Source organism: Dermochelys coriacea, chromosome 10, assembly GCF_009764565.3.
Source record: "Dermochelys coriacea isolate rDerCor1 chromosome 10, rDerCor1.pri.v4, whole genome shotgun sequence".
In the NCBI taxonomy this organism is placed as follows: domain Eukaryota; kingdom Metazoa; phylum Chordata; order Testudines; family Dermochelyidae; genus Dermochelys; species Dermochelys coriacea.
In genome coordinates this window covers 2,862,906-2,886,848 of record NC_050077.1, presented here as the reverse complement: position 1 = coordinate 2,886,848, position 23,943 = coordinate 2,862,906, and the positions used below count along the sequence as shown (strand labels likewise).

At 45.7% G+C, this 23,943-nt stretch overlaps 1 protein-coding gene across 2 annotated transcripts in view; it reads left to right on the top strand.

The window, feature by feature from the left end:
* Positions 1–11,055: 11,055 nt before the first annotated feature.
* Positions 11,056–23,943, top strand: part of PRKCB (protein kinase C beta) — a 244,315-nt gene continuing 231,427 nt past the window's right edge. The window contains exons 1-2 of one of the 2 annotated variants that reach the window (XM_038419585.2): positions 11,056–11,333; positions 12,241–12,272. In XM_038419585.2, coding sequence (XP_038275513.1) covers positions 11,164–11,333; positions 12,241–12,272 — 202 coding nt within the window. In that variant the 5' untranslated portion in view covers positions 11,056–11,163. The remainder of the gene's footprint in view (positions 11,334–12,240; positions 12,273–23,943) is intronic. The other variant, XM_038419584.2, reaches the window with a different exon arrangement.

Genomic DNA, 23,943 nt, shown 5'->3' with positions numbered 1-23,943 from the left:
TGGCCCCCTCTCCCTCTCTACCCCCTCCCACTTTCCACCCCCTGACTGCCCCCCTCAGAACCTCCGACCCATCCAACCCCCCCCGCACTCCTTATCCTCTGATTGCCCCCTCCTGGGACCCCTGTCCCTAACTCCCCCCCCCAGGACCCCACCCCCTATCCAACTGCCCCCTGACTGCCCCCGGGGCTTCCTGCCCCTTATCCAACTCCCCTCTCCCCCCGACCCCTTACCCTGCCACTCAGAGGGGCAGGACAGGCTTATTGGAAAGCCTGGGAGGTGGGCAGGTGCAAGCCGCACTGCTTGTGCGGTGGTGTAGCTGCAGCAGAGGGGCTGGGGCCTAGCCTGTCCGGCCGGGAGCTCAGGGGCTGGGCAGCTCGGTCCCGCAGGCCAGATGTGGCCCGTGGGCTGTAGTTTTCCCACCTCTGTTTTAAAACTATCTTGATAATGGGGGCCATATCAGGACCGTGGGTGGATGGATGGATAGATTTGTTTTTCAAGGAGGGTGAAGAGACATTTAAGAGCTGGCTTGATGCAGAATGCTCTGATTTAGCTATGGTTATGCTGCTACCATGCTAGGGAAGAAAGAGACTGTGGGCCCACCCAGAAGTAACCCCCACCCTAAGATATAACACCGTCTTTGCTTGTGTACAGGACAACAGCTATCAAAACTTCAGAGATGAGTTAGAGAAATAACCACTGAGTTTAATAAGAGCTCCAGGATGGAAACCTGAGACTTGTTAAAGTCGATGGCAAAACTCCCCTTGCCTCCAGTGAGTACAGGATGGGGCCGAAGGGTGTAGTTCATCCCTGCACGGAGGGCTGACATTCTACTTCAGCCCACTTTAATGAACAGCAAGTGCTGGGGAGAATCTTCTCTGAACTCCACCCCCCTAGCCCTCCAGCAGGGTATCCAGTGACCATATTGCTGCAGAAGACCTACTCCGAGGGCAGGGTTTTAGTGTCTTCCCAGCGCTGCCTGTCCAAAGGTGGCAGACACAGATGCTTGTGAAAGGAGAGAAATCGGTGCTTGCGGAAGGCAGTGCAGAGCCTGTGACTACAGAGCAAGCGGAAGGGAAGAGAAAAGCAGTAGCTACAGCACTGCCCCATTCATCTGAAAGTCTTGAGGGTTATCTACAGCCTTCAGATAGGGAGGAGATCAGTAAATGGTACATGCTGATGTCGGGGGACATGACCAGGGCTTGGGTTCCTATCCCTCCCACTCTTCAGCCACACCCTCCCTTCAGAGTTTTGTCTCGGATTGAAACCCTCCAGAACTCAGCAGTGGGTTTCTGGGCTGTTTCCAGAACTCTTTGCAACTCACCTTAGCACTTTATCACCCCGTGGAATTTTCAGGTGCTGTGCGGAGGGCATGGTGCACTTGCAGATGTAGAGCACTTTGAGTTAAACCAGCCTTCGTAGAGCGTAGTAGGGAAAGCGCTGCAGTCTGTGCATGCTGACAGCTGCTAGTGCACTGGCGTGGCCACATTTGCAGCCCTTGCAGCAGCATTGGGCACCATGCATTATGGCAGCTATCCCAGCATGCAATTGACTGCAATGTGCTTTTCAAATGGGGTGGGGTGGAGTGGAGTGGAGTGGAGTGTGTTGGGCGGGGGAAGGGATAGCTCAGTGGTTTGAGCATTGGCCTGCTAAACCCAGGGTTGTGAGCTCAATCCTTGAGGGGCCCATTTAGGGATCTGGGGCAAAAATTGGGGATTGGCCCTGCTTTGAGCAGGGGGTTGGGCTAGATGATCTCCTGAGGTCCCTCCCAACCCTGATATTCTATGTGTGTATGGGTGGGGGAGAGTGGGTTTTTGGGGGGCTGAGAGCATGTCAGCATGCTGTCTTGTGAGTTCAGGCAGCAGCAGACATGCCTCTCTCTCTCACACACACACACACACAACGTTCCACGCTAATGGTTGCTTTGTCTCGGAGCAGTTAAGCAGCCGGCTGTCAGAAACGGAGCTTTCAAAGGGCATATCTGCATTCCTGTAGCGATTCAAAAACAGTGAGAAGAGTGGCCACTTGATTTAAGATGATTATGGGACGTTTCCGGAGGCTGATCAAGGCGCAGTAATGCAACACCTTGTCCACACTGGTGCCATGGCACTCCAGCGGGGGCGCAGCAAATGTTATTCCACTCACTGAGGTGGAGTACCAGCAGCAGAATCAGAGCGCTCTACATGCCTTGACAGTGCGGACGGGGAGTGAGCTAGTGTACCCGGGGCTCCTTTACTGCACTGTAACTCACAAGGTTAGCCAAGCCCTCAGACCTGATTCTCCATTTGCCTGCACCCTAGGTCATACTTTACACTAATATATAGTGGGTGTGAAATGCTACCATTGTGATTTAAGGTATGTCTACACTGCAAGACAAGGTGTGTTTTTTAACTCGGGTTAGCTAACTCCGGTTGAAATAGCAGTGAAGACTCAGCAAGTTGACTTTTCACTTGGGTTAGCAGCTCGAGGTTTAACTCCAGGCTCCTCCATAGATTTTGAACTCAAGTTGCTAACCTGAGTTAAAAGCTTTCACTGCTATTTTAACCTGAGTTAGCTAACCTGAGTTAAGAATACACCTTTTCCTGCAGCGTAGACATACCCTCTCTGAATTGACACCAAAGGTGCTGGGCAATAGAAAATAAGCCCCAGTTTGGGTTTCTGGTGAATAGTATTGACCATTTTGTATCTTAAGTAACAAAGTGAAAGCAACTTATTGATCAAAATGTTTGTGAAACAAACTTGGGAGTTTTATAATTAACTTGATTTAATCATCAGCACAGGGAGTGGGTTTGACGTTATGGGCCATTTCAGAGTACATAAAACAGAATTAATTTGTTCCTCCTGAAAACCCAGCAGACAAGAATATGAACTATTTAAATAGCCTAACCGTCGTGATATACTGAACCATGTAAGTGCTTTGCATGATCGTGTGTGTTTCTTGCATTTAATCCTGAATGGTTTTGTTTATACGGATTTATTAGCTAGTTTGATCTTGTTGCCTCTTTGCTGAGAGGTGGGGGGTGTGGAAGTGAGTCAGTTAGGGGCACAGAGGCTCAGGATATTTCCTAGTCTAATTTATTCACCTATACTGTGTTAGCCCTGAGCAGAGATGGCAGAAACAGCAGTGATCCTGCAAACAGGTGAGCCCTCTCCCAGAAACCCCAGCCAAAGCAGCTCTGAGAGTCCAGGCTTTTATCCGGAAAGCCGCTGCCTTCTCTGACCCTGATTCTCTCTGTCTTCAACTCTCCTCTCTTCCTGTGTTCTGCCTGCCCTGAGCTGGGAAACCCCTCGGCCCAGTCTCAGGGCCCTCACTCTTCTCATTACTGAAGATGGGCTAGTTCAGCAGAGCTTGGGCGTTAGCTCCTTTAGGTCTGGTGTGGGGGCTTGGCAACACAAGAAGTTATAGCTCTTATATAACCCTGTTCATTCATTGATCTCAAAGTGCTTTGCAAAGTATCATTATCTCCATTTTACAGAAACGAAAACTGAGGCATAGAGTGAGGAACTGACAGATGAATGGCGGATCTGGGACTAGACCAGAGATCTCTTGAGTTTTAGTCCTGGGCCCTAGCCACTAGGCTGCAGTGTTTCTAAGGAGCACATCAAACAGCTAAGCCCAGTGTCCATTGAAACTGGCTTCTCTGCGAATCTCCACTTGGACAAAACAGGGTGTTTAATCCACCCCATCTCCTTCATAAACACATGTGCCTGGTGCTAGAGCCAGGCTTTATGGGATCCTTTGGCCAGGCCCTCTATTTCTATGGAGAGCTTCATATCTATTACCTGCAGATCAGCAATCCATAACATGGATTTATGGCATGTTACTATGTAAAAATCAGGAAAAAATTGCCCTCCCAATAGTGCATTAAATCCTGTGTTTGTGACTGCCCCTGTGCCAGTAGAGAATGCTGATTTACAATCTGTTCTCCCACCCCTTGACATATGAATTCTGGGGCTGGGTTGGGGCCTGATGAGGGGGCCCCATTTTAAATTAGGACAGCTCCACTTTAGCTGTGCCCCCGCTCCTATCCCTCTGTACACCCCTACACCAGGGCTATGTAGGAGATCAGCACCAGGGGCTGTGGGGTGGATCAGTTCAGAAGCATTATATCACATCAGCTAGGGAGGTGCTCTGCGCTGCACGTATTCTCCAGGGGCTATCTCTGTACCCTGTACAGAGGTAGACAGTAATGGAGAAGTGGGGACAATGTTTCTTAGGGTTTTGAAACAGCTTCAACCCATCATTATTCCTGGATTGCAACATTGTTTTTTCCTCTGCATGTGATGCCTCTGGGCTGTATGTTTGAAAAGCTCACATCTATGAATAGCCTTGTTTTATAGGGTCACAAATACAGATTGGAGCCAACAGCTCAGTCCTTAGACCCCCTGGGCCGCGTAGGCTTTCGCATTATTAATTTCATTCCTACTGCACAGAATAAAAATTAAAGCAATAGTTGATTCACCTTCCAAGCACACAAACATACACACAGGAGATTGTGATTCAGTGTCTGAACTACAGTATCAAAACAAGGTTGTTTAAAAAGTGAGTTAAAAGTAAATGAAAAATTATTGCTTTTCTCACCCGCAAGAGGAGCGGTGGCTGTTCTATTCTAATGTCGTGGCCTAGATTTGCCTCCGCGCCTATTGCTTATTGTTGGCTGTTCAGTGAGAATTTGTCGTACTTGTGCTTTAACATTTGCCTTCTTTGTTTTTATAACAAGACTGGCAGTGAAGAATGTTTTTGCCCCCAGTGGGTGTGTAACTAGTCTTTCTCTCTATTCTCATCTGAATTTAGATTTTCTCTTCCTCCTTTGCTCCCTCTTATGTGCACTGAAGATATGAAATATGCAAAAACATGAATGCAGAAAGAAAGAGCAAAGCAGCTGATGTTATGCCAGGTGCCTAGAGGAGACTCCATTTTGCCCTATATTGCCACCAGGTTCCCTGGCTCTGCCCACATACTGCAGAAATTAACCACTGTTAACATAACCATTTGGGCAGCACTGGCGTAAGCTGCAATGGTGCAGTGCAGCCACATGAGCCATGCTGTTTCAGGCACCGCTTGGCTCCACACCCAGGCTTGTACTGTACCACACCACTGCAGGTGCCTTGCCCTCTGGGTACCTATCCAACAGTTTCTCTGGTCCCTGAAGCAGTAGCTTTTGGGAGCCCAGGAGAACTGTGGGGGGAACAGGTTACAATCACTCTCAACATTTCCTGGAAGACTCCCCAAAGTCCCCAGCCATGAACCCCACTTCCTAGGTCATTTCTCCAAAGGGAGGCCAGGATGAAAGCACAACTCTTGCTCCTAGTTCAGCAAAGGAAGTTTCAGTGGCAGCTTTTGCAGAGTAGCTGCTGGAAGTCTGAAGTAGCTGCCTGCCGTGGGATGATGGAGGTGTCCAGGCAGTAAGTATGAGACCCAGAGACCAAGACTAGCAGTTCATTGAGCTATCGCTGCAATGGTCTTGCACCTCCAACCGCAGTGTAGCCAGATGTGTGCAGTATGTCTGTATGAGATTTGCCAGAAGGAGCATTGCTCCTGGGTCCAGACCATAACCACAGTCTGGCGCAATGGAGTAATTCTTGGGATTTGGAATGAGCACCAGTTGCTGTATAACTGTGCCAGTTGCCACTGAAGTGGTGGACAGTGGGGGCAGAGGAGGACTGTGGAATGCTAACCTTGCTCAAAGTGTACTCGTGCTATGCTCATCTGTGCTCCTGGGGGACCATTTTTGTGTGTGGACAAAAGAAGGGTGTTCCGGGCATGCCGGGGGAAGAAATGGTGGTTATTATACCAAGTATAGATAGAGCCACCGAGTGCAGGGAGAAGAGGGTTAATGCTGCTCTTTGTACCTGTATATTTGATTTTGCTCTGATGGTTTTTCCACAGGCTTTCTGGGGAGGATTTAGGTTGCTCAGAAACGCATCCTCTAATGAGGAAAAAAAAAAGCATTCTCAAGCCTCTTCAAGTTTAAATACAGAATGAAACAGTCTGGGCTTACACTGCTGAAGCACCATGAATAAATAAAAGGCAAGTGACTGTGGCCCATGTGCCATGACCCAGGATGCCAATGTACAAGAATCATAATGCTGTGACAGTTAACTCCTGTTACACCATTCTTTCCCCAGGTACACAGGGACTGTTGCATGCGTGTGAAGATTTCTCTGCAAACTGCAAGAATCTCTATCTTGTCCCTTTGGGTGCTGTCTTTTTGTCAGAGAGCACAATGCCAGTTATTCCAGCCTTTTGTCAGAAATAAACCCTTCCTGGCACTGCCGTAATTTCTTAAAACTATTTTTACTTCAAAATAGAATTCAAATGTACCAAAGTAGGAAACGAAGCAAATAAACCACACACTGCCATGCAGCAATAGACAACTGCAGTTTGCAGTTACAGTTCACCCCTTTCTCTTGACTTGGTTGCTGCAGTTTGATGCAATACTGACATCCATCCTCCTGAGTTCAACATGCTTTTTATTACTTGGAGCCTACTAGAAGAGACATTGTATTTGAGTTTTGAAACCCATATTTCACTTACTACAACTAAAGTGTGACCAATGTTAGGCAACCAAGATAAAGTTGTTTTATACAATGTATGCTATTCTGTGCCAATATGATGTGCGTAGCACACAGGACGTACACACTTCCATTAGCTCAGGTTGTGACTTTTGCTTTGAAATATTCTCAGGTATAATCAGTCCATTTTAAGGTTCAGATTCTGCAAGGTGCTGAGCACTGACCTGAGGATGGGTGTGTGGCATTCCCTTCTGTAACCTCTGTGCCACTCTGGTGTCATCAGAAATGCCCTAGATACCAATTAACAGTTTCTCACAGAAACTTTGGGCCTGATTCTGCTCTCGCTCATACTGGTGTAAATAGGAACTAAACCCAGTGAAGTCAGTGTAGTCCCACCAGTGTCTGACTGGCTTAAGGGAGAGGAAAACCAGACTCACTATTTCTTTAGATCAAAATAAAATGTCTTTCTGGAGGCGCTGCTGTAGTTCAACTACAAGTTATTGAGCTCAGGAGAGCAACCCCTGGATGAGTCCTGTGTTATGATCATAATGATCCCTTCTGTCTTTAAAATCCATGAATCTATTAATTCTGTTTCTGGCAGCTTGCCTCCAATCCTCCTCATGGACACTCAGAAGAACTTTGTTGTTTATCTCCCTTAATAATCACGTCCTGGTCTAACACCAGTTTCTTCCAGCAAAGCATTTCTTGTGAACTAGATAAAGTAACACAGCTCACCCGCTCAGCTCTTTCATTTCCTGGGAGCTGGCCCTTCTCCATGTGCTGTGAAGAAGAGTTCCCTTCCTAAGGATATGAATCATACCTCCCACTGAGCCTTCTCCTGATCCCTGCTGTCTCACAGGTCTCCCCACTGCTGCTTGTATTTGTTTTCACACCCTCCAGCAATTGCAGGGAGATGGTGGGGTCTTGGAATGAATCTGACTCTCTGTGAGTCTGCAGGGCAAGGAAATTAAATCCTGCATGCCTCGTTTTCTCAATCTGTAAAATGGGGATAGCACGTACCTACCTCTCAGGAGTGTTGTGAGCATTAAGCATATATTCTCTGTGAAATACTTGGAGATCCTTGGAGAGAGAGGAGTGATAGTGCAGCAGGGGCAAAATGTCTGAAATATTTTTTGTGTTGCTTATTTTCATGTTCAGTGTCTTGCCCTTCTTGGCTGGCAGAAGGCATGGTCTTTTTCAGAGGAATTTTTGGTTCAGAATCCTGTCTGCAGTTCTATAGCAGTGGGAATGAATGGTGCTGATTATCTGTCAGCCCCATGCTCCTCCTAACCCAGGGAGTGCTGTTTGCTTGCAATAGTGCTTTCAGTGCACCTCTAGGACCTTTCTTGTATTAATGAAAATACTGGGAAGCTTACGCTGACATTTTCAAAGCTGCCTAAGAAATGTGGATACCCAATTCCCATTAAAATGAACATGCCCTTGAAAATCCTACCTTGTAATGTAACCTGATATGTGTTGTTTTAAATTAATCTACTAAATACAGGAACTGGACCCGGTATTGACACCTCTCCATATGCCATCATTTTGGATGCTGGAGCATGAATGCTAACATAATTATTAACACTTAAATTGGGAAATTAAAAAAAAAAAACAACCTCTGTGGTTCCGCTACAGTTTGAGTTCACTTAGAATTACAATGTAGATTTTTTTTGAAAATAGGTAAATAAATTACAAAAACCACCACCAACAAAAAAGAAACACGTAAAGTACACAGGATGTGCAAACAACACTGAGCAGAATTCAACCTAGTTGTGCTAAAGGTAGCATGCTCTCAGGGTAACATGCCATTTTCTTTAGCAAAAGTACACAAGATGGGACTCAAAATGGCCCATTATGCTTAGTATTATTATTATTCCTCATTGCTGGGAGTGTAGAAAGAGTTATTTCTAAATATTTTGTGAAAAGTTCCAAGTAAAGTTCCTTTCATCACCACAAATGATCATAACCTTACACTCAAAAGTCAGGTCATCCTGCAGCCTATGCTGGGAGTTCTAATTTAGCAAGATGAGCATCACTTGCTGAACCACTGATACTGCTTTCTGCAGCACCTTGTGCTTTCTTTGGAAGGCTCTCGTTCATCTTAATTTATGACCAAAATCTCCGTGCAAGGTGGTATGGCTGCAGCCATTTATTTTTCCTTCTTCAGAGTAAGATCACTTGACAAATTGTTTTAAAATAAGGAGGCATCAGGTGTTAGTAACAAGTCTGTGTATTCACAGAAAGAACTTGTCAGCAGAGTTGTCTCTAAATAGGATATCTTTCAAAGCCTTTGATGAAGTGTTGTGGCTTTCTGCAAAAATTATTTATTATTATAATTTATTAATATTAATGTTCCTGAAGATTGGTGCAGGTCCTAGTATGTACGAAAGGAAGCATCCATGAATGTGGGAACTATCAACGGATAAAGCTATTGGGATGAAGATATTGCAGCATTTCCAGGATATTAGGGTTAGGTTTATGTTGTTTTCACGTCTTGTTTATTTTGAAAAAAAAAAAAATTAAACCTCCTTAATATTAATAGAAATATTCCCATTATTGGTTTAAAATTCAATTAAAATAAGTTTGTGTGTGGATTTAGACCTTACCCTGCACTATTTTCAACCCCAACATTGCAATTTTGGGCTGGTGCATGAGAACCTGAAACTGACTAGACACTAAAGTGAAATTGACAAAACTGTTTTCATTGTCCAGGATCAGGGATGTGCAACAGCTAGTAAAATATATATATAAAGCATGGCAAATGAGATTTTAAAAATCTTTTCACTTTAAGTATCTGGGGTATTTTTAGAAAATTGGATAAAATAATTGTTTAAATTATGTGATTAAAAAACAAACAAACCTGACAGTGCCTCTCAACTAATTAGCTCTGCATTCTTCCTCCCCCCCCGAATAAACAGGACATGTGAGAACAACATAAGCAAATCTTCAGCCTGCCTGACTCTGCTCATGGTGTCTAAGGCTTCATTTCTGCTCTCTGAGCTGATTGCTGCACAGCTCTGGGCAAATGCACAGAGGCAGGGGTTTGCCCACAAAATCCAGCTGCAGGTTTGGGGTTTAAATTTCCTCCTTTCTGAGCCACTCCTGACCTCAGTCTGGGATACCCCATTCACGTGACATCTCCCCATTATTGCAGTTCAGTTGCAGGAGATCAGACTAGGTCATGATGGTCTCCTTTGGTCCTTTAACGCTATGAAATCTCAGGGAACTGACATGTCCCTTAATGGTTTAAAGAAGGGATTTCCATATTACATTATTTATTTATTTTATTATGTACGTGTATTGCAGTAACTCCTAGTTTGCTTTCATCCCTGATTATACTGTGGTGGTTGTGAAGATGAGGTAGGTTGTGTTTTCTTGCCCTCCTTGGGTGTTTATGTATATGGAGTACACCGTTGCGTGTGTGTCATTTCATGAACGGTAAATAAAAGGAAGTGCACTTGGAGCTAGATCTGTCATGCTTAATAATATTGGAGAGAGACTCCTTAGGATGTGGGGCTTTTCTCAAGGAAGAGAAAGAGGAAATGATTTGTAAATAACTCCAGTAATTGTTTCCCTTTTCTTTATAAAAGATTCCCCCCATCTCAAGGAGGGATCTATCTATTTCTAATGCTCTCACTTGCCTTTCTTTCTTTCTTTCTTTCTTTCTTAGTCAGCCACGTTATTCTTACAACCTGAGCTGGGGGGCAGGGCTCTTTCCTGCCCCATGGGGGCTTCTGAGGGGATGGTTTCTCGCTTCACTAAGACCCTCCTTCCCCAGTTATGTCACCCCCTGGAATGTGGCCTTCCAGACCGTCACCTATTCAGCTCACGTCTACAAGACACCTTTGCCTGCCCTCAGTCATGAGCCTGATCCTTGGGGTTAAAGGAGTTGATGGGCGGAGATAGTGACCCTGCAGAAGGAGCTGAGGGCATGGTATGCAAATGAAGGGTAGAGATGGGGGAGATATTTTGGTGGGGGCTCCCGCTGCAAATGAAGTGGGGAGTGGGTGGGGCTTGCAGGGGGTGTAAAGGTTGCAGGAGGAGGGGGATGCTCTTTAAGTGATGCCTGTGAAATATACAAATAAGAGAGGGATGGGCAGCTCAAGGGCTGTTGGGTGGCAGAGCTCTGAAAACAAGGAGAGGATAGGCGGGGTCTGGGGCAGGTATATGCAAATGAGGTTGTGGAGCTATGCAAATTAGAAGTGGGTGAGTGAGTTTGCCGATAAAGGCGCGGAGGTGCAAAGCTATGCCCAACGGGCTGGGCAGGGCTATGCAAATCAGGGCTCAGGTGGGCGGGGCTGGGATCCCTGCAGCTTTGACACCGAGGGCCAAGCTATGCAAATCAATCCGTGGTGGGAGGGGCTCGGGACTTGCCTATTGAAACGAGCGGAGTGGGCGGGGCTGGGGCACGTCGCGCAAGTAAGGGGAGGGATCGGTGGGCGGAGCTAGGAGCCGCTATGCAAATACGGATCCGGGGCGGGACTTAGCATGGAGATGAGGGGGCGGGGCGGGCAGAGTCTGTCGCTCTCCCTGCCCAGCTGCAGCCAGAGGTGCCGGGCGGCTGCATCCGGCTCGCGCGCAGCATCCGCACCGGCGGCCGCTCGGGCTCCGCGGGCGAGCAGGGGCGGAGGCGCCGGGCAGCAGCGCAGGATGGCGGAGCCGCCAGCCGCCCCCGGGTCCGAGGGCGAGGAGGGCCCGGTCCGCTTCGCCCGAAAGGGGGCCCTGAGGCAGAAGAACGTGCACGAGGTGAAGAACCACAAGTTCACGGCCCGGTTCTTCAAGCAGCCCACCTTCTGCAGCCACTGCACCGACTTCATCTGGTGAGTGCGCCCGGGGCCCCTGCACCCGCCCGGCGGGCAGCTCCCCGTCATGCCCCCCCCGTGATGTGCACCGCTCGGGATCCCTGCAGCTCCCCCCCCCCGCAGCCCCCTGCACGCTTTTCTAGGGACCCTCTCAGCCATGTATCCCATGGGGCACTGCCAGCCCCCTCTCTGCCATGCCCCCTGGGGGGAGCCCTGTCAGCGCCCCCTACGTCTGTGTATCCTATGGGGGAACACTGGTATCCCCTGCATGCATTGCCAGGGACCCCCTGCACCCCTTGGCTTGTATGCTCTCCTAGGGATCTGTCTGTATGACTCTGTGCCCCCTTGCACCCCTGTATAGACTCTATGTATTCACCAGCTACCCCTGTCTCCCTGGGGCACCTCCTTTGTGCACCCCAGGGCATGCCCAGCTCCCTGGGACATTCACTCTGCTCCTCCCTAGCACCTCACACATCAGGACCGACCTAATTTTTACCAGGCACTCCCTTGTGTACCCCTCCTTGCTACCAGCTGGTAAATTCACCCTCTGCAGCTGGGGAGCAAGACTGTTAAATAGAGCCTCCCCTCTCCCCAAATCCCACCCCCCTCTGCTTTCCTGGTGCACACAGCCTTTCCCCAGGGGCAGGGCACAGATCCTCCAGAGGGTTGTTTCAGCAGCATTGAACCAGCTGCTGGGCACTTCTCCGCCTGTATCCCCAGGGGGGTGTTTGAATGTCTCTGTAGGGCAGCAGCTCTTTGGGAACAGGTTGCCAGCTGCTGTCACTCTCCTTCCGGCTCTAGATGTTTGGATCTGAGAGGCTGTCACTGGGGAAGCTCAACCCAGGGAGAAGTCGGGGTGGGGGGGGGGTTAGTGTGTGGGCTGATGCACTGAGGATGCTAATTGTGTGTGTCTTTCCCTTTGCAGGGGGTTTGGGAAGCAAGGATTCCAGTGTCAAGGTAGGTGCTTCACCTGTATTGCATTTCACCTTGTGTGTGTGTTGGGGGGAGTCCCCTGCCAAACAGGCCTGAGTGTGTGTGTGAGATCCCTGCCATGGTCTGCTGTGGGTGTTGCAAACAGGGGAATCTCTGAGCCTCCTATAGAGCATCTTTGAAGTTCTCAAATGTGGCTGGGAAAAGCCCTGTGGGAGTCTAGTGCTCAGGTTTTCATTGCTCTGATGTAAAGCCAGAGCAGCTCCCTGCCTGGTGGCTTGTGCCCTGCGGGGGCTCCCTGAAGGGCCAGAGCTTTCCTTCATGAGATGTGGGCAGAGCATATAAGACAAGGCTGGGAAAAACAAAACCAAGAGCCCCCTCTGGTTAAGTAGCTTTAAGGGACCGACAAATACTGACAAAAGCCAGGAAGTGTGGGTGGGTGGTGTGACTGGTGGGGAAGTGCAGTGACAGTGTGTCAGCCCAAACTCTCTGCTTCCCTTTTTGGTTATTTCTGTCTGTTGGGGGTGGTGTGGGGTACTTAATGGTTCCTTTTTAGTAATAACTTTCATTGATGACTTAATTAAAAGTGAGTTTCCCCAACATGCTCCAGTGACTCTTGTCTCAGCTGTAGCTTTACTCAGACAGGATAGGAGGGGGGACTCTGCAGCAACGAAGGGTGGGTGTTACCTGCACCGCCATCCAATGCAACCACATTGACCTAAGGCTGACCACTGCTTAGGAGTGTGTGCTGGGTGGAGAACAGACTTGCACTAGGTGGCTATTGATATCCCTGTTAGTGGACGGACAGCAGGTGTCTATCATTATTATTGTGTTGCACCTAGTGAGTTCCTAGTCCATGATGGGAGCTCCCGTGTTAGGCAGTGTGCAAAGAGATTTACTCTAAGTAAATGATATCTTGGCCGATGCCCTTTCCCCCAGACCCCTCCCAACAAGTCTCTCCCCCCTGCAATCAGGTGGATATTAATGCAGAATATGTATTGGCTAAAGGGATGGCTTTGCTCTTGGAGCTATTCCAGCCTAGCATGTAAATTACCATTTCAGGAATATTATTATTATTGAAAGGGGTATGGGTTGCGGGTGGATGATGGAATCGGAATCCAGTCAAAATTTATGCAGAAGCAACAGTCACAATGAAGTAGCTTAGTCACTTCCACTTCTTCCCTCCCCCCCCCCTTAATATCTAAGGGATTGGTCAATGCTTTTAAACTGAGTGCTAGTCATGTTTCATCACTTGAAATATAGGTGAGGTCCAAGGAAAGCAGTGGAGATAGGTGAACTCACTTTTTATGTACATGACCTACTATCCAAATGTGTGGCTCATTGTAAACTAGCTATCGGCTGACTGGTTTTGGGATTATTGTTTAACTATGCGGCCCTGAGTTAAACTGCTTGGAAAATAAGGCTTTATAACAAACCAACAAACAAGCCCCTTAACTCTAGGGTTATTATAATCAGAACTCTCCATGTTCTGGTAATGCTGGGGATTTTTTGTGTTCAGGGATTTATGATGTGTCCTTATTACATGAAATCGGTTTAGCTTGATTTTATACTTGGTGGCTGGCAGTTGTCACTTTATTTTTGATCTTTTTGCATGGATATACTTAAATGTATTTAAGTAACATACGTGCACATACAATGTAACTAGGTATTGGCTGAGGCAGTTGGGTTCAGATCTGCATCAGGCTGGAGTTTTGTTTGAAGTCCAATCAGGACTGTGATTTATTTTTTTAATGGCACTGAAATCTTGCTGTCATGAAATCTTGTCCCCAAATATCCATTTTGACTGGTGGCTTTCTCTCAAGCTCAGCCATTTTGCATGAGACTGAAGGCTCTGAGGAATGAAATCTCATAAGAACAGATAGTCTTGGCAGACTTCATCTGCATCAGAACCAGAAAATGATCTCCATCAGACTTTGAAAGTGACACAGAAACAAAACTCGAGGCATGAGATCACTAACTCAAGATTAGGAGTACTTGTGGCACTTTAGAGATTAACAAATTCATTTGAGCATAAGCTTTATTTCTTGGACTCTAAGGTGCCACAAGTACTCCTTTTCTTTTTGCGAATACAGACTAACATGGCTACTACTCTGAAACCTATCTCAAGATTTGAATCCAGTCTGACACCTGTCTCTACACCATCTCTGGAAGCCGGGGAGTTTCAGAGGAGAGGTTTTATTATGGCTCATTTCTGGCCTATAATAAAGGTTCCAAAATGCTGCAATAAGGCCAGTTCTAGTGTCCCAATACACTTGATGGGATCACTGCAGAAACTCTCCTAGATGCCAGGGTTTTGGAGATTGTTCCCAATAAAATCTACTCGTAACAGCCTAACTCATGCTGCGTTTCATCCAGAGCTGCATAACATCTGCCACTTATGTGACATGTCTGTCTGTCTTAAACTAGCAAAACCAAAGAAACTCAGAGCTCAGACTAAAGGCCCGGTCTGATGTTGTAGCCTTTGTGCCTGCTTTTCTCTGCTTGACAGAAAGTTGTAGGGGTGAGAGTCAAGGTCAGCGTCTCGCCAGGAATCTGTAGCCTTTGCTCTGAGGATTTGTACGTGGTTTTAGAGTCACTCATCAGGTTACTCCAGTGGAGTGTTTTGTGGCTTAGCCTTGCAGCAAGTGCTTCTCCCCCATCCCACACCTGGCATCTGTTATACCGAGCAATGAAGTCGAGTTTACCCATTTCTCATTTGAGGAACATGGAGTTTAGGTTAGGTTCATTTACCCACTTCATTTTGCACCACTACACCAGTGGCTAACCCCTGTGCTACCCATGGAATGTTACAATGTTTTTGCTATGTGCCACATCATGGTCAAAAGTGTCCCTAGAGTTATAACATAATTGAGAGTCAAAATCTAATAGAAAAGAGTCAGCTTGGACCATCCAACGTCAATGCAGTCTCTTTCCTGCTATGTGCTTTGCCTCATCTTACCTGTGGTGCTCAGCAGCAGACAAATTTAAGATTTCTACAGTCTCTTTTGGAACCATTAGGAACTATTGAGCACTTGCTCCAAGGTTTAAGCTATCTGGTTGTAACCAGTATTAAATTAGTCTGCTGTGTGGGGTCAGCCAACAAGGCACATAAAGACTGTCTCAGAGTTGCAAACGCATGGCAACTGACCTTCAAAAGTTGCAAACAAACCCTTCCCCCTTGCACCCTACAGACTCCTAGGTGGGACCTCCAAAACATCTGGGGGTATGTCTGCACTGAACTATGCTTGCAGCTCCGAGTCTTGGAGCCTGGCTCAATTGACTCAGGCTGGGGCTGCGGTGCCCAAAGTAGCAGTAAGAAGAAAAGGAGGACTTCTGGCACCTTAGAGACTAACAAATTTGCAGTGTGACATTACTGCTCAGGCTGCAGCCCCGGAGCTCTAAAATCCAGCGAAGGGGAAGTGACTAAGAGCTCAGACTCCAACCCAAATGGGAACGTTTACACTGCTGTTTCTAGCCCCTGGGCTCTGAGACTTGGTGCCATAAGCTTTTCTTCACCTAAGTAATGCAGACGCACAAGACCTGTTGACTCAATAGGATTTAGCCTCCTAAATCACTTAGACATTCTTGAAAATCCCACCCTGGTCTGTAAAGGCTCCTCCTTGCCTTAATAAGCCACCCCCTGAGATATTTCAAGTTACGAGCATGAAGAAATTGTTGTTTTGTATTCGAGTATCCGAGGAATGGAAAACTTGTCTTATGAAAGGAGACTTAAGGAGCTTGGCTTGTTTAGCCTAACTAAACGAAGGTTGAGGGGAGATATGATTGCTCTCTATAAATATATCAGAGGGATAAAAAACAGGAGAGGGAGAGGAATTATTTAAGCTCAGCACCAATGTGGACACAAGAACAAATGGGTATAAACTGGCCACCAGAAAGTTTAGACTTGAAATTAGACGAAGGTTTCTAACCATCAGAGGAGTGAAGTTTTGGAATAGCCTTCCAAGGGAAGCAGTGGGGGCAAAAGATCTATCTGGCTTTAAGGTTCTGCTCGATAAGTTTATGGAGGAGATGATATGATTTTGGTAATTAATTGATCTTTAAATATTCAGGGTAAATAGGCCTAATCCCCTGAGATGGGATATTAGATGGATGGGATCTGAGTTACCCAGGAAAGAATTTTCTGTAGTATCTGGCTGGTGAATCTTGCCCATATGCTCAGGGTTTAGCTGATCGCCATATTTGGGGTCGGGAAGGAATTTTTCTCCAGGGCAGATTGGAAGAGGCCCTGGAGGTTTTTCGCCTTCCTCTGTAGCATGGGGCACGGGTCACTTGAGGGAGGATTCTCTGCTCCTTGAAGTCTTTAAACCATGATTTGAGGACTTCAATAGCTCAGACATAGGTGAGGTTTTTCATAGGAGAGGGTGGGTGAGATTCTGTGGCCTGCGCTGTGCAGGAGGTCAGACTAGATGATCAGAATGGTCCCTTCTGACCTTAGTATCTATGAATCTACGAGTAGCACTTAGAGGCTCCAAACAGATCACAGGCTTCACTTGGCAGGGCGCAGCATAAACATAAAATAGGCAGTGCCTGCCCCCAAATTGCTTCTCAAATCATTAAACTTCTATGGGATTTTAGTTTTTATGTTCCTTGCTAAAGTGTTTTGAGATCTGTACATGAAAAATCTTCTTGGAGGTAGTAGAATTAAACTTAATGATTAAACTGCTGTAACTTAGTAACAGTGGAACTAATGTTTATCAGAGCCAAAACCTCTTCCACTATGTACACAATAAGTTTATAGAGACAAAAATGCTTCCGATGAAGTGAGCTGTAGCTCACGAAAGCTTATGCTCAAATAAATTTGTTAGTCTCTAAGGAGCCACAAGTACTCCTTTTCTTTTTGCGAATACAAACTAACACGGCTGCTACTCTGAAACCTGTCTTTATAGAGACACAATCTATATAGAATATTTTTAGGTTAGAGATTGAAGGCATGGAATAACTTGATGTGCCATCTGCCTTTAGACCACTAATAGTCCACAGAGAGCTCCAGGAGGGGTTATAATTTCTCCCATGGCAGGAAGAAAGAACTGAGGATCCCAGGCCTAGAATCGTAGGGGCCAGTCCCTTCCCCCCAGAATTGATCAGTATTAAATCTTCATCATCCCACCTTCTTACTTGTCAATCTGGTGCCAAATTGGTCATCTTGTTTCATGAGGCTAGGATAGTGCCTAACACTGGGGGGGTTTTGTTCATATTTGGCTCCTCCTCTAGTCAGGTGTCATAGGATACATGGTATTAGATTCAATAAATGGATTATTTTTAAATGGAAGAAACTATTCATAATGCAATTCTCGTTGACAGTGAGAGGCCTTTCATACTCTAAAATTATTCCAGCTTGTATCGAGCACCAACTTTGACTCTATGAAGTTCTTTAACTTCATAAAGAATCTCCTGCAGTAGCTGAGAACTGAAGGGCAGTTCACGTCTATTGTATTCTATCTGGGTCTCATCTTGTCGGTGGCCATGCACTGGGGCTTCATTGAGCTAGTGGCCTGGAGTGGAAAACTCTGTCCCAAAGAGTTGGCAGTCTTAGCCGACAAGACAAATGCAGGGTTGGAGAAAGGAAGGATTGTTATACCCCTCTTACAGATGGGGAATTGAGACCCAGAGGAATTCAGTCACTTGTCCAAGGTCAAATAGAGGTGAGGCAGAATCAGGAGTTTAATCTAGATATCCTGATTCCTGGTCCAGAGTCCTCACCACAAACCCATCCTTTCCATCAGCATAGCTGCTGGGCGGTTGGTGTGATTAAGGGCTAAAATGGGGGAGAACTTAGTACTTTATTCTGACTTGGCTACAAGAAGCAGCCCTGCATCTTTCTATTGTTGTGTCTAAGGACTTTGTTTTAGAAAGCAATCCAGTCTTAGATAAAATAAAATACTTGGTTTTTTTAATGTGCGTGTCACATCTATTGGAATCTGTCCTTTGTCACTTACTACTTCATTACTGTCGTAGGCCTTCCAGTCGGGATCTCTATCCCTTGTGCCCTTAGGAATAGCCTTTTCTTATGCGAGATGTCCATGCCAGAATGAGTTTCCATTTAGTTCGGTTTCCTTTCTTGTAGGCACCTTACAATAAATCGCTGTTGAGGTTTTAAGAGTCGCCATTTATTCAATACAAATTCAATTCAGTATTCAATATTTTTCCCAACTATTTTTTATTCCATTGTTTAGGAGACTTTAGGAAACTTGACTGAAGTATATGTGTTTCCCATTTCTAATCTGCTTTCTTCTGCTTGTACCTGCTTAAAGAGGTGTTCATTTGTGCGCTACTTTCTTTCTAGGGCATCTACAATAATTAGCTTAATTACCGTGACTTTCTGTATTAAGTTTGGGGAGTAATTTGAATGATTAAGATAACATGAATTCTATACTAATTGCTGGTCTCTCTCTCATGTACCTTAAACTTATTGAGCAACTTCTCCCTTCAGATTGAAGAATGCATCTTTCATTAGCTGGTAGGAGTCTTGCATACATGCTCTATCCAAGAACAAAACTCAGCCCATAGATTCTTATGAGCTAACGATAACACTCAATGTATGTTGAGAAATAGAAATACTAGAAAAATATAGTTGTCACTGGGGGACTATGGATGTGTTTGGAGCTGCTGGATATAAACAAAGTTCAGCATGCAACACTTATGTATAAGCGAAGAAAAGATACAGACGGAACTCTTTGAGCATCATAATGATCTGTCATCACTGAAAGGTATGAAAGCTTTAATGTGGCCTTGAGTGTGGCTTTTTTTAGTACTTTGAGTTTCCTTGGCTTCTTACAAAGTTCTAAAATGGAGTTCTTTCCATGCTGTGAGAACCGTGTAGAGCAGAGACGTGGGGTGGTGGTGTGGGGGAAATAAGCTTACCATTGGTTTATTGACCAAGGGAGACAATCACGTATGGCCTTTCAGGGTTAGTGGCGTTGCCTTCTGGGGATTCCTGACTGAATGTTTTGATAGTGGTAACATTAAGGGCATTGGTGGAGGTAGCGGTGGACTGCAGCCTGGGAGCTCTGATCTGCAAGTGGCTGACATTAAGTTCCTTTTTTTTTTTTTTTTTTTTAAATTTTGGCTAAAGGCAGGTGTGTTTAGGTATCTAAGTTTAGGGTCTTATTTTTGAAAATTTTGGCAGGGGGGTTTCCAGTGGGATGGAGTTTTGCTAGTGAAGCCAAGCTTCTCCTCTAATAATCGTCCCCTCACCTCAAGCAAGGCAAAGGTGTCTATGCCTTGCCGAGGACAATGAGCCCCTGCCCCTTGATTGGAGTTGCTAGGCCCTACCATAGCACAAATAACTGTTGTGGTAAACCCAGGACAAACAGCTACAAAGGGGAGGGGGAGTAATTAGTCCCAGGGGGTTAAAAGGCCCCTCCCTATCCACTGAGGAGAGAGAACCAGGGGGCAATAAGGTTCAGCTGGAAAAGGGGTTGCTAGGGAATTTAACTGGGACTTGGTCCTGCTTTGAGCAGGGGGTTGGACTAGATGACCTTCTGGGGTCCCTTCCAACCCTGATATTCTATGATTCTATGATTCTATGAATCAGTTAGGTTCAGCTGACTCCAACTACTTGGGACCTTTTTAAACCCTCCGCTGGGTGGTAGGAGGGAGAGTGAGGGAGTGAGAGGAGCGGGGAAGGGGCCAGAAGGCTGTCTGCAGCGAGACATCAGACCTTCCCAGTAGGGAGGCTGCACGCGCTCCCCAGAAGGGAAGGAAAACAAGCCCAAGGGACTGACTGAGGAGAGGAGTAGCAGGACCCTGGGCCACCTATACGGATTCGCCTTTCCCAGTCCTGAGTCTCCAAGGCTAAAAAGGACTTAGCCTCCTGAGGCGAACAAGGTATTTTGCCACACAGTGTGGAGATGGAAAAACCAGGCACCTTTGTAGAACTAACCTGTAATCAGGCTTTACAGAAATTGCCTTCTTACTATAGAAACTTGAGAGTAAGGTCTTCATTCCTTTTCAATGGAAAAAACCCTGGTGCTGGGGAAAAGGGCTGGTTTGAAAGCCCTGGAGAACGAAGTCTCTGTTTATCCCGAGAACTCCTATGGCCTGAGCAGTGGCAGTCTGTTTTTCTCCACATCTGTTTAGCTAAACTTGCCTCAACTCTGGCTTGAAGGGAACTGTTGGTTCCTGTGGCCCATTCAAGCCTTGGCACCTCTGCTGAGATTGCTAACAGGGGTGCCAGTGGCCCTGGAATGAGGGCACGTGTCCTCTAGGAACGGGACTTGCTAACAGCTGTTTTGTTGCCAGCCAACATGGAGCCATGTTTCTGCGTTTGCTGACCCAGGCAAGAATCAAACCACTGTCCTAGAGGTGAAGAGCCAGGCAGTGGGACTCACTTACATGTGGATGTTAAATAACTTGCTCCCTTTACTGCTTGCAGCCTTTTGAATGTACAGAGCAATTGGGAAGGATTTTGGAAAGAAGAATCTTGATTCTTTTAAATACAACAAAGTGCCTTATTTACTCTTGGAGGCTTAGCTCATATGCAGCAATTTTTGTATTTCTTTGTGACTTTATCTGACTCTATAATTAGGCTGACTGAGGTGTGTTCACCAAGTATTTCATTTAGACTGAAGTTTGGAAACAAAATATTCACTCGTCTTACAATTCAGCTTTCTCATTTTGGCTTCAGTTTTCAAACTCAACACTTGGTTCCAAACATAGGGATTTATTTAGAGAGAAATACTTGCTTTGAAGGTATCTGCCTTTAAAACCCACCCTTTCCTTCCCCCACTCCTTTGCTGCCCTCTGAACGGAAGTGAAACCTATAGTACATTCTAAAGTTGCAAATCATTCTGATGCTACATTCTGTCTTGTTTCTGTCATCATTCACTTCATGTAGCTACTCAAAATGTGTCTTTATTGACTGATAGTGAGAAATAAAACAAAACAAACTCCAGTCATTCAGAGTTGTCTCAAAACTAGTAATGTAGTGGTGTATACTGGAGAAATGTTAGTCATCCTACAGACTAATTAAAAATGGTACTACAATTACTTTTGCAACACAAACGATGTTAATTATGTAATGCTGTAGACATTGGAAACATCATTTTGAAGAATGTTTGGATGCCTCTGGGGTGGAACAATTCTTAATATACTTTACTATTGCAACAAGGAAGTGTGCTTGCATACAAGGAACCCAACTCTTTGCTGCTAGAACTGGTGCTGTTGAGCAGGTAGAAACAGAAAGGGGAAGTTGGTTTAGTCCTTTGCTTGTCTCTCCAGATGATTAGTTTTGCAGAATTTTGATTAAAAATGTGTTTTACAGACACAAAAGAAGAGGATGCACCCTTTGAGTTTAGGTCTAGTAGTGAGGCCTCCTCCAGAGTCTGCTTTAAAGCAGGAGGCAAGTGGTGATAGTTCCTTCTCATTCTCCCCTATCTTGCTCTGGATTCCCCCCACCCGCCATAATTGCCTTCAAGATTCATTTAGCATGTTTTGGAATGGGGATGGAATTCTGGAACTTCAAGAATCTGCAGATGCCTTATAGAAATGTTCAATTTGTTGCAGCATATATCACTTGGGTACACTAAGAGGCTGTGACTTAATTAGCACCTTTCTTCTTACAAGTGCACAAAAATCCATTAAGTTCATCAGGGAAATCTATTTTTTCCCCATTGCAATTAACGTCGATGGATTTTCCTTTCTAGTCTCCTGAGAGAGGATAGCTGCCACCTTTAAAAAAAAAAAAAAAAAAAAAAAAAAAAAAATTAGCTACAGTAATCGGGTACTCCTGTTAGAAAGGAGCAGTAATGGGGCCTGACATGAAGCCCACTGAATATCATCTGTTTCTTTGCCTCCTGCTGCTCCTTCAGGTGTATTTTCCCATTCCCTGAATCATCCCCAATAGCGGAGTATGATAACTAGTTTTGTGATTAAATTCTTCTATAGTAACGAATTCTGGTGGAAGGCTAATCCAATGGTTGGGCCTTAAATGAGACCTTGATAAACAAATATTTGTAGAATAGACCATTTTTCCTTACATCTCAAGGTTTGTGCCCCAGTCCCCTTTTCCTCTCAGAGCTGGTCAGACGTTTTCTGACTAAACGACTTCTTGTCAGAAAAATACAAATGTGGTGAAACCAAAACTCTTCAAGGGGAAGGATCAGTTTTGATGAAACTCTTCTCGGGAAACATTTCTCAATTCCAGGATGGAATTTCAAGAGTCTCCAGAGCCTGGTGGTTAGGGGGCTCACCGGCATGTGGGAGGCCTGGGTTCAAGTCCCTGTTCGGAATCAGCTTCCAGTCCCTGCTCAAAATCAGTTGGAGAAGTGCCTTGAAGCTGGGTCTCTGACATCCCAGTAAGTCCCCCAAACCACCAGGCTGTTCTGCAGTGGGTCTCTCTCTTTTTTTCCTCCTGTGGTTGTGTTTTTTTTTTTTTTTTTTTTTTTTTTTTTTTTTTTTTTTTTTTCAACCAGAATGGGAGAACTCTGGAAATCTCAAATTTTTGAGGGACAGAAAAACCATTTCACGCCCAGCTCTGCTGCTCAGCATCATGTAATCATACAGACTTCTGTCATGTGTCGGGGAATGGGAGCAGGGACAAGAAGTAGCATCTTACTTCCATTAGGGGTCAGTTTGTTCTCCCAGTTTGTTGAACAGGGAAAGCCAGAACCCTAGTCTCCAGGTGAGGTGAAGTTAATATTTCTGAAAACAATCTGTCGCACATGCACAGCACCTGATCTTAGAAAAGTAGAGTGTTACATCTCTTTGCAAACACAGTTTTGCACTAGCTGTGGGTGCATGGGTTAACATTTAGTCATCCAACTTATTGTGCCAGGAAATCGAGTAGCTATAATCTTAGGCTCTGATCTTGCAATCTGATCTGGGTGGGTGGACCTTGTTAGACAGTGGAGGTCTGTGGGGCTCCACAAGGGTATAAAAGTTTACCTGTGTAGATCAGATGTCAGGACTGGTGATTAATTGCAGATGCAGAAGTGGAGGCTGGGCTGTATGCCTTCTTAAAACCAGGCTCAAATTTGTTTGGGATCTTCATGGAAGTTAGAATTAGAAAAGATCCATTGGGGAATCTGGTCCAGTCTTGCCTTTCTCCCAGACAGTCAGGACAATATTGTTTTCTAATGTTTGGTCCTGCTCAACTTAAAATGCACATCACTTGGAAAATGCTTAAAACTTTCACGGCAGATTTCCGGTTCACCTTTGAACTTAGGAGCTAATGAGGCATGTTCTCATTGTGACTAAAGTTAACTTTTAAGTCTGCCCATCACTCTAGCTCAATGAGGGCTTGATCCATATGCAGAGCACTTAATTAAAAAGTGTACAGTCAAAAATAAAAATGTTAATAGGCTGCCTCCAGTTCCTGCCTGTGGATATGTGCAGTCATGAAAAGGGACGTTTTGCTAGTGGTGGGTGGGATGGTTTGTGTCAAAGATAAAACGTTTGGGTGTATTTCTCTGCAAAAGCCAGCTGTGAAAAGAATTCAAGTGTTGCACATTAACGTAAACACAGCTCTCGACCTGCCAAGGTCCAAACATGGGACGGGAGCCTCTTAGACGTGCGACAGGGCTCCAGCGTGAGGGACAAAGCAAAACAGCAGCCGAGGCTGAGTGAACTGCTGTGCAGCTAATGCCTTCAGCCCCTTCCTGAATCACTGGTTTGGAAGTCAGTGAACTAGAGCAGTTTTAAAAAGCGGACTAACCAGCCTTGGTAGGAGAGAGGTAAC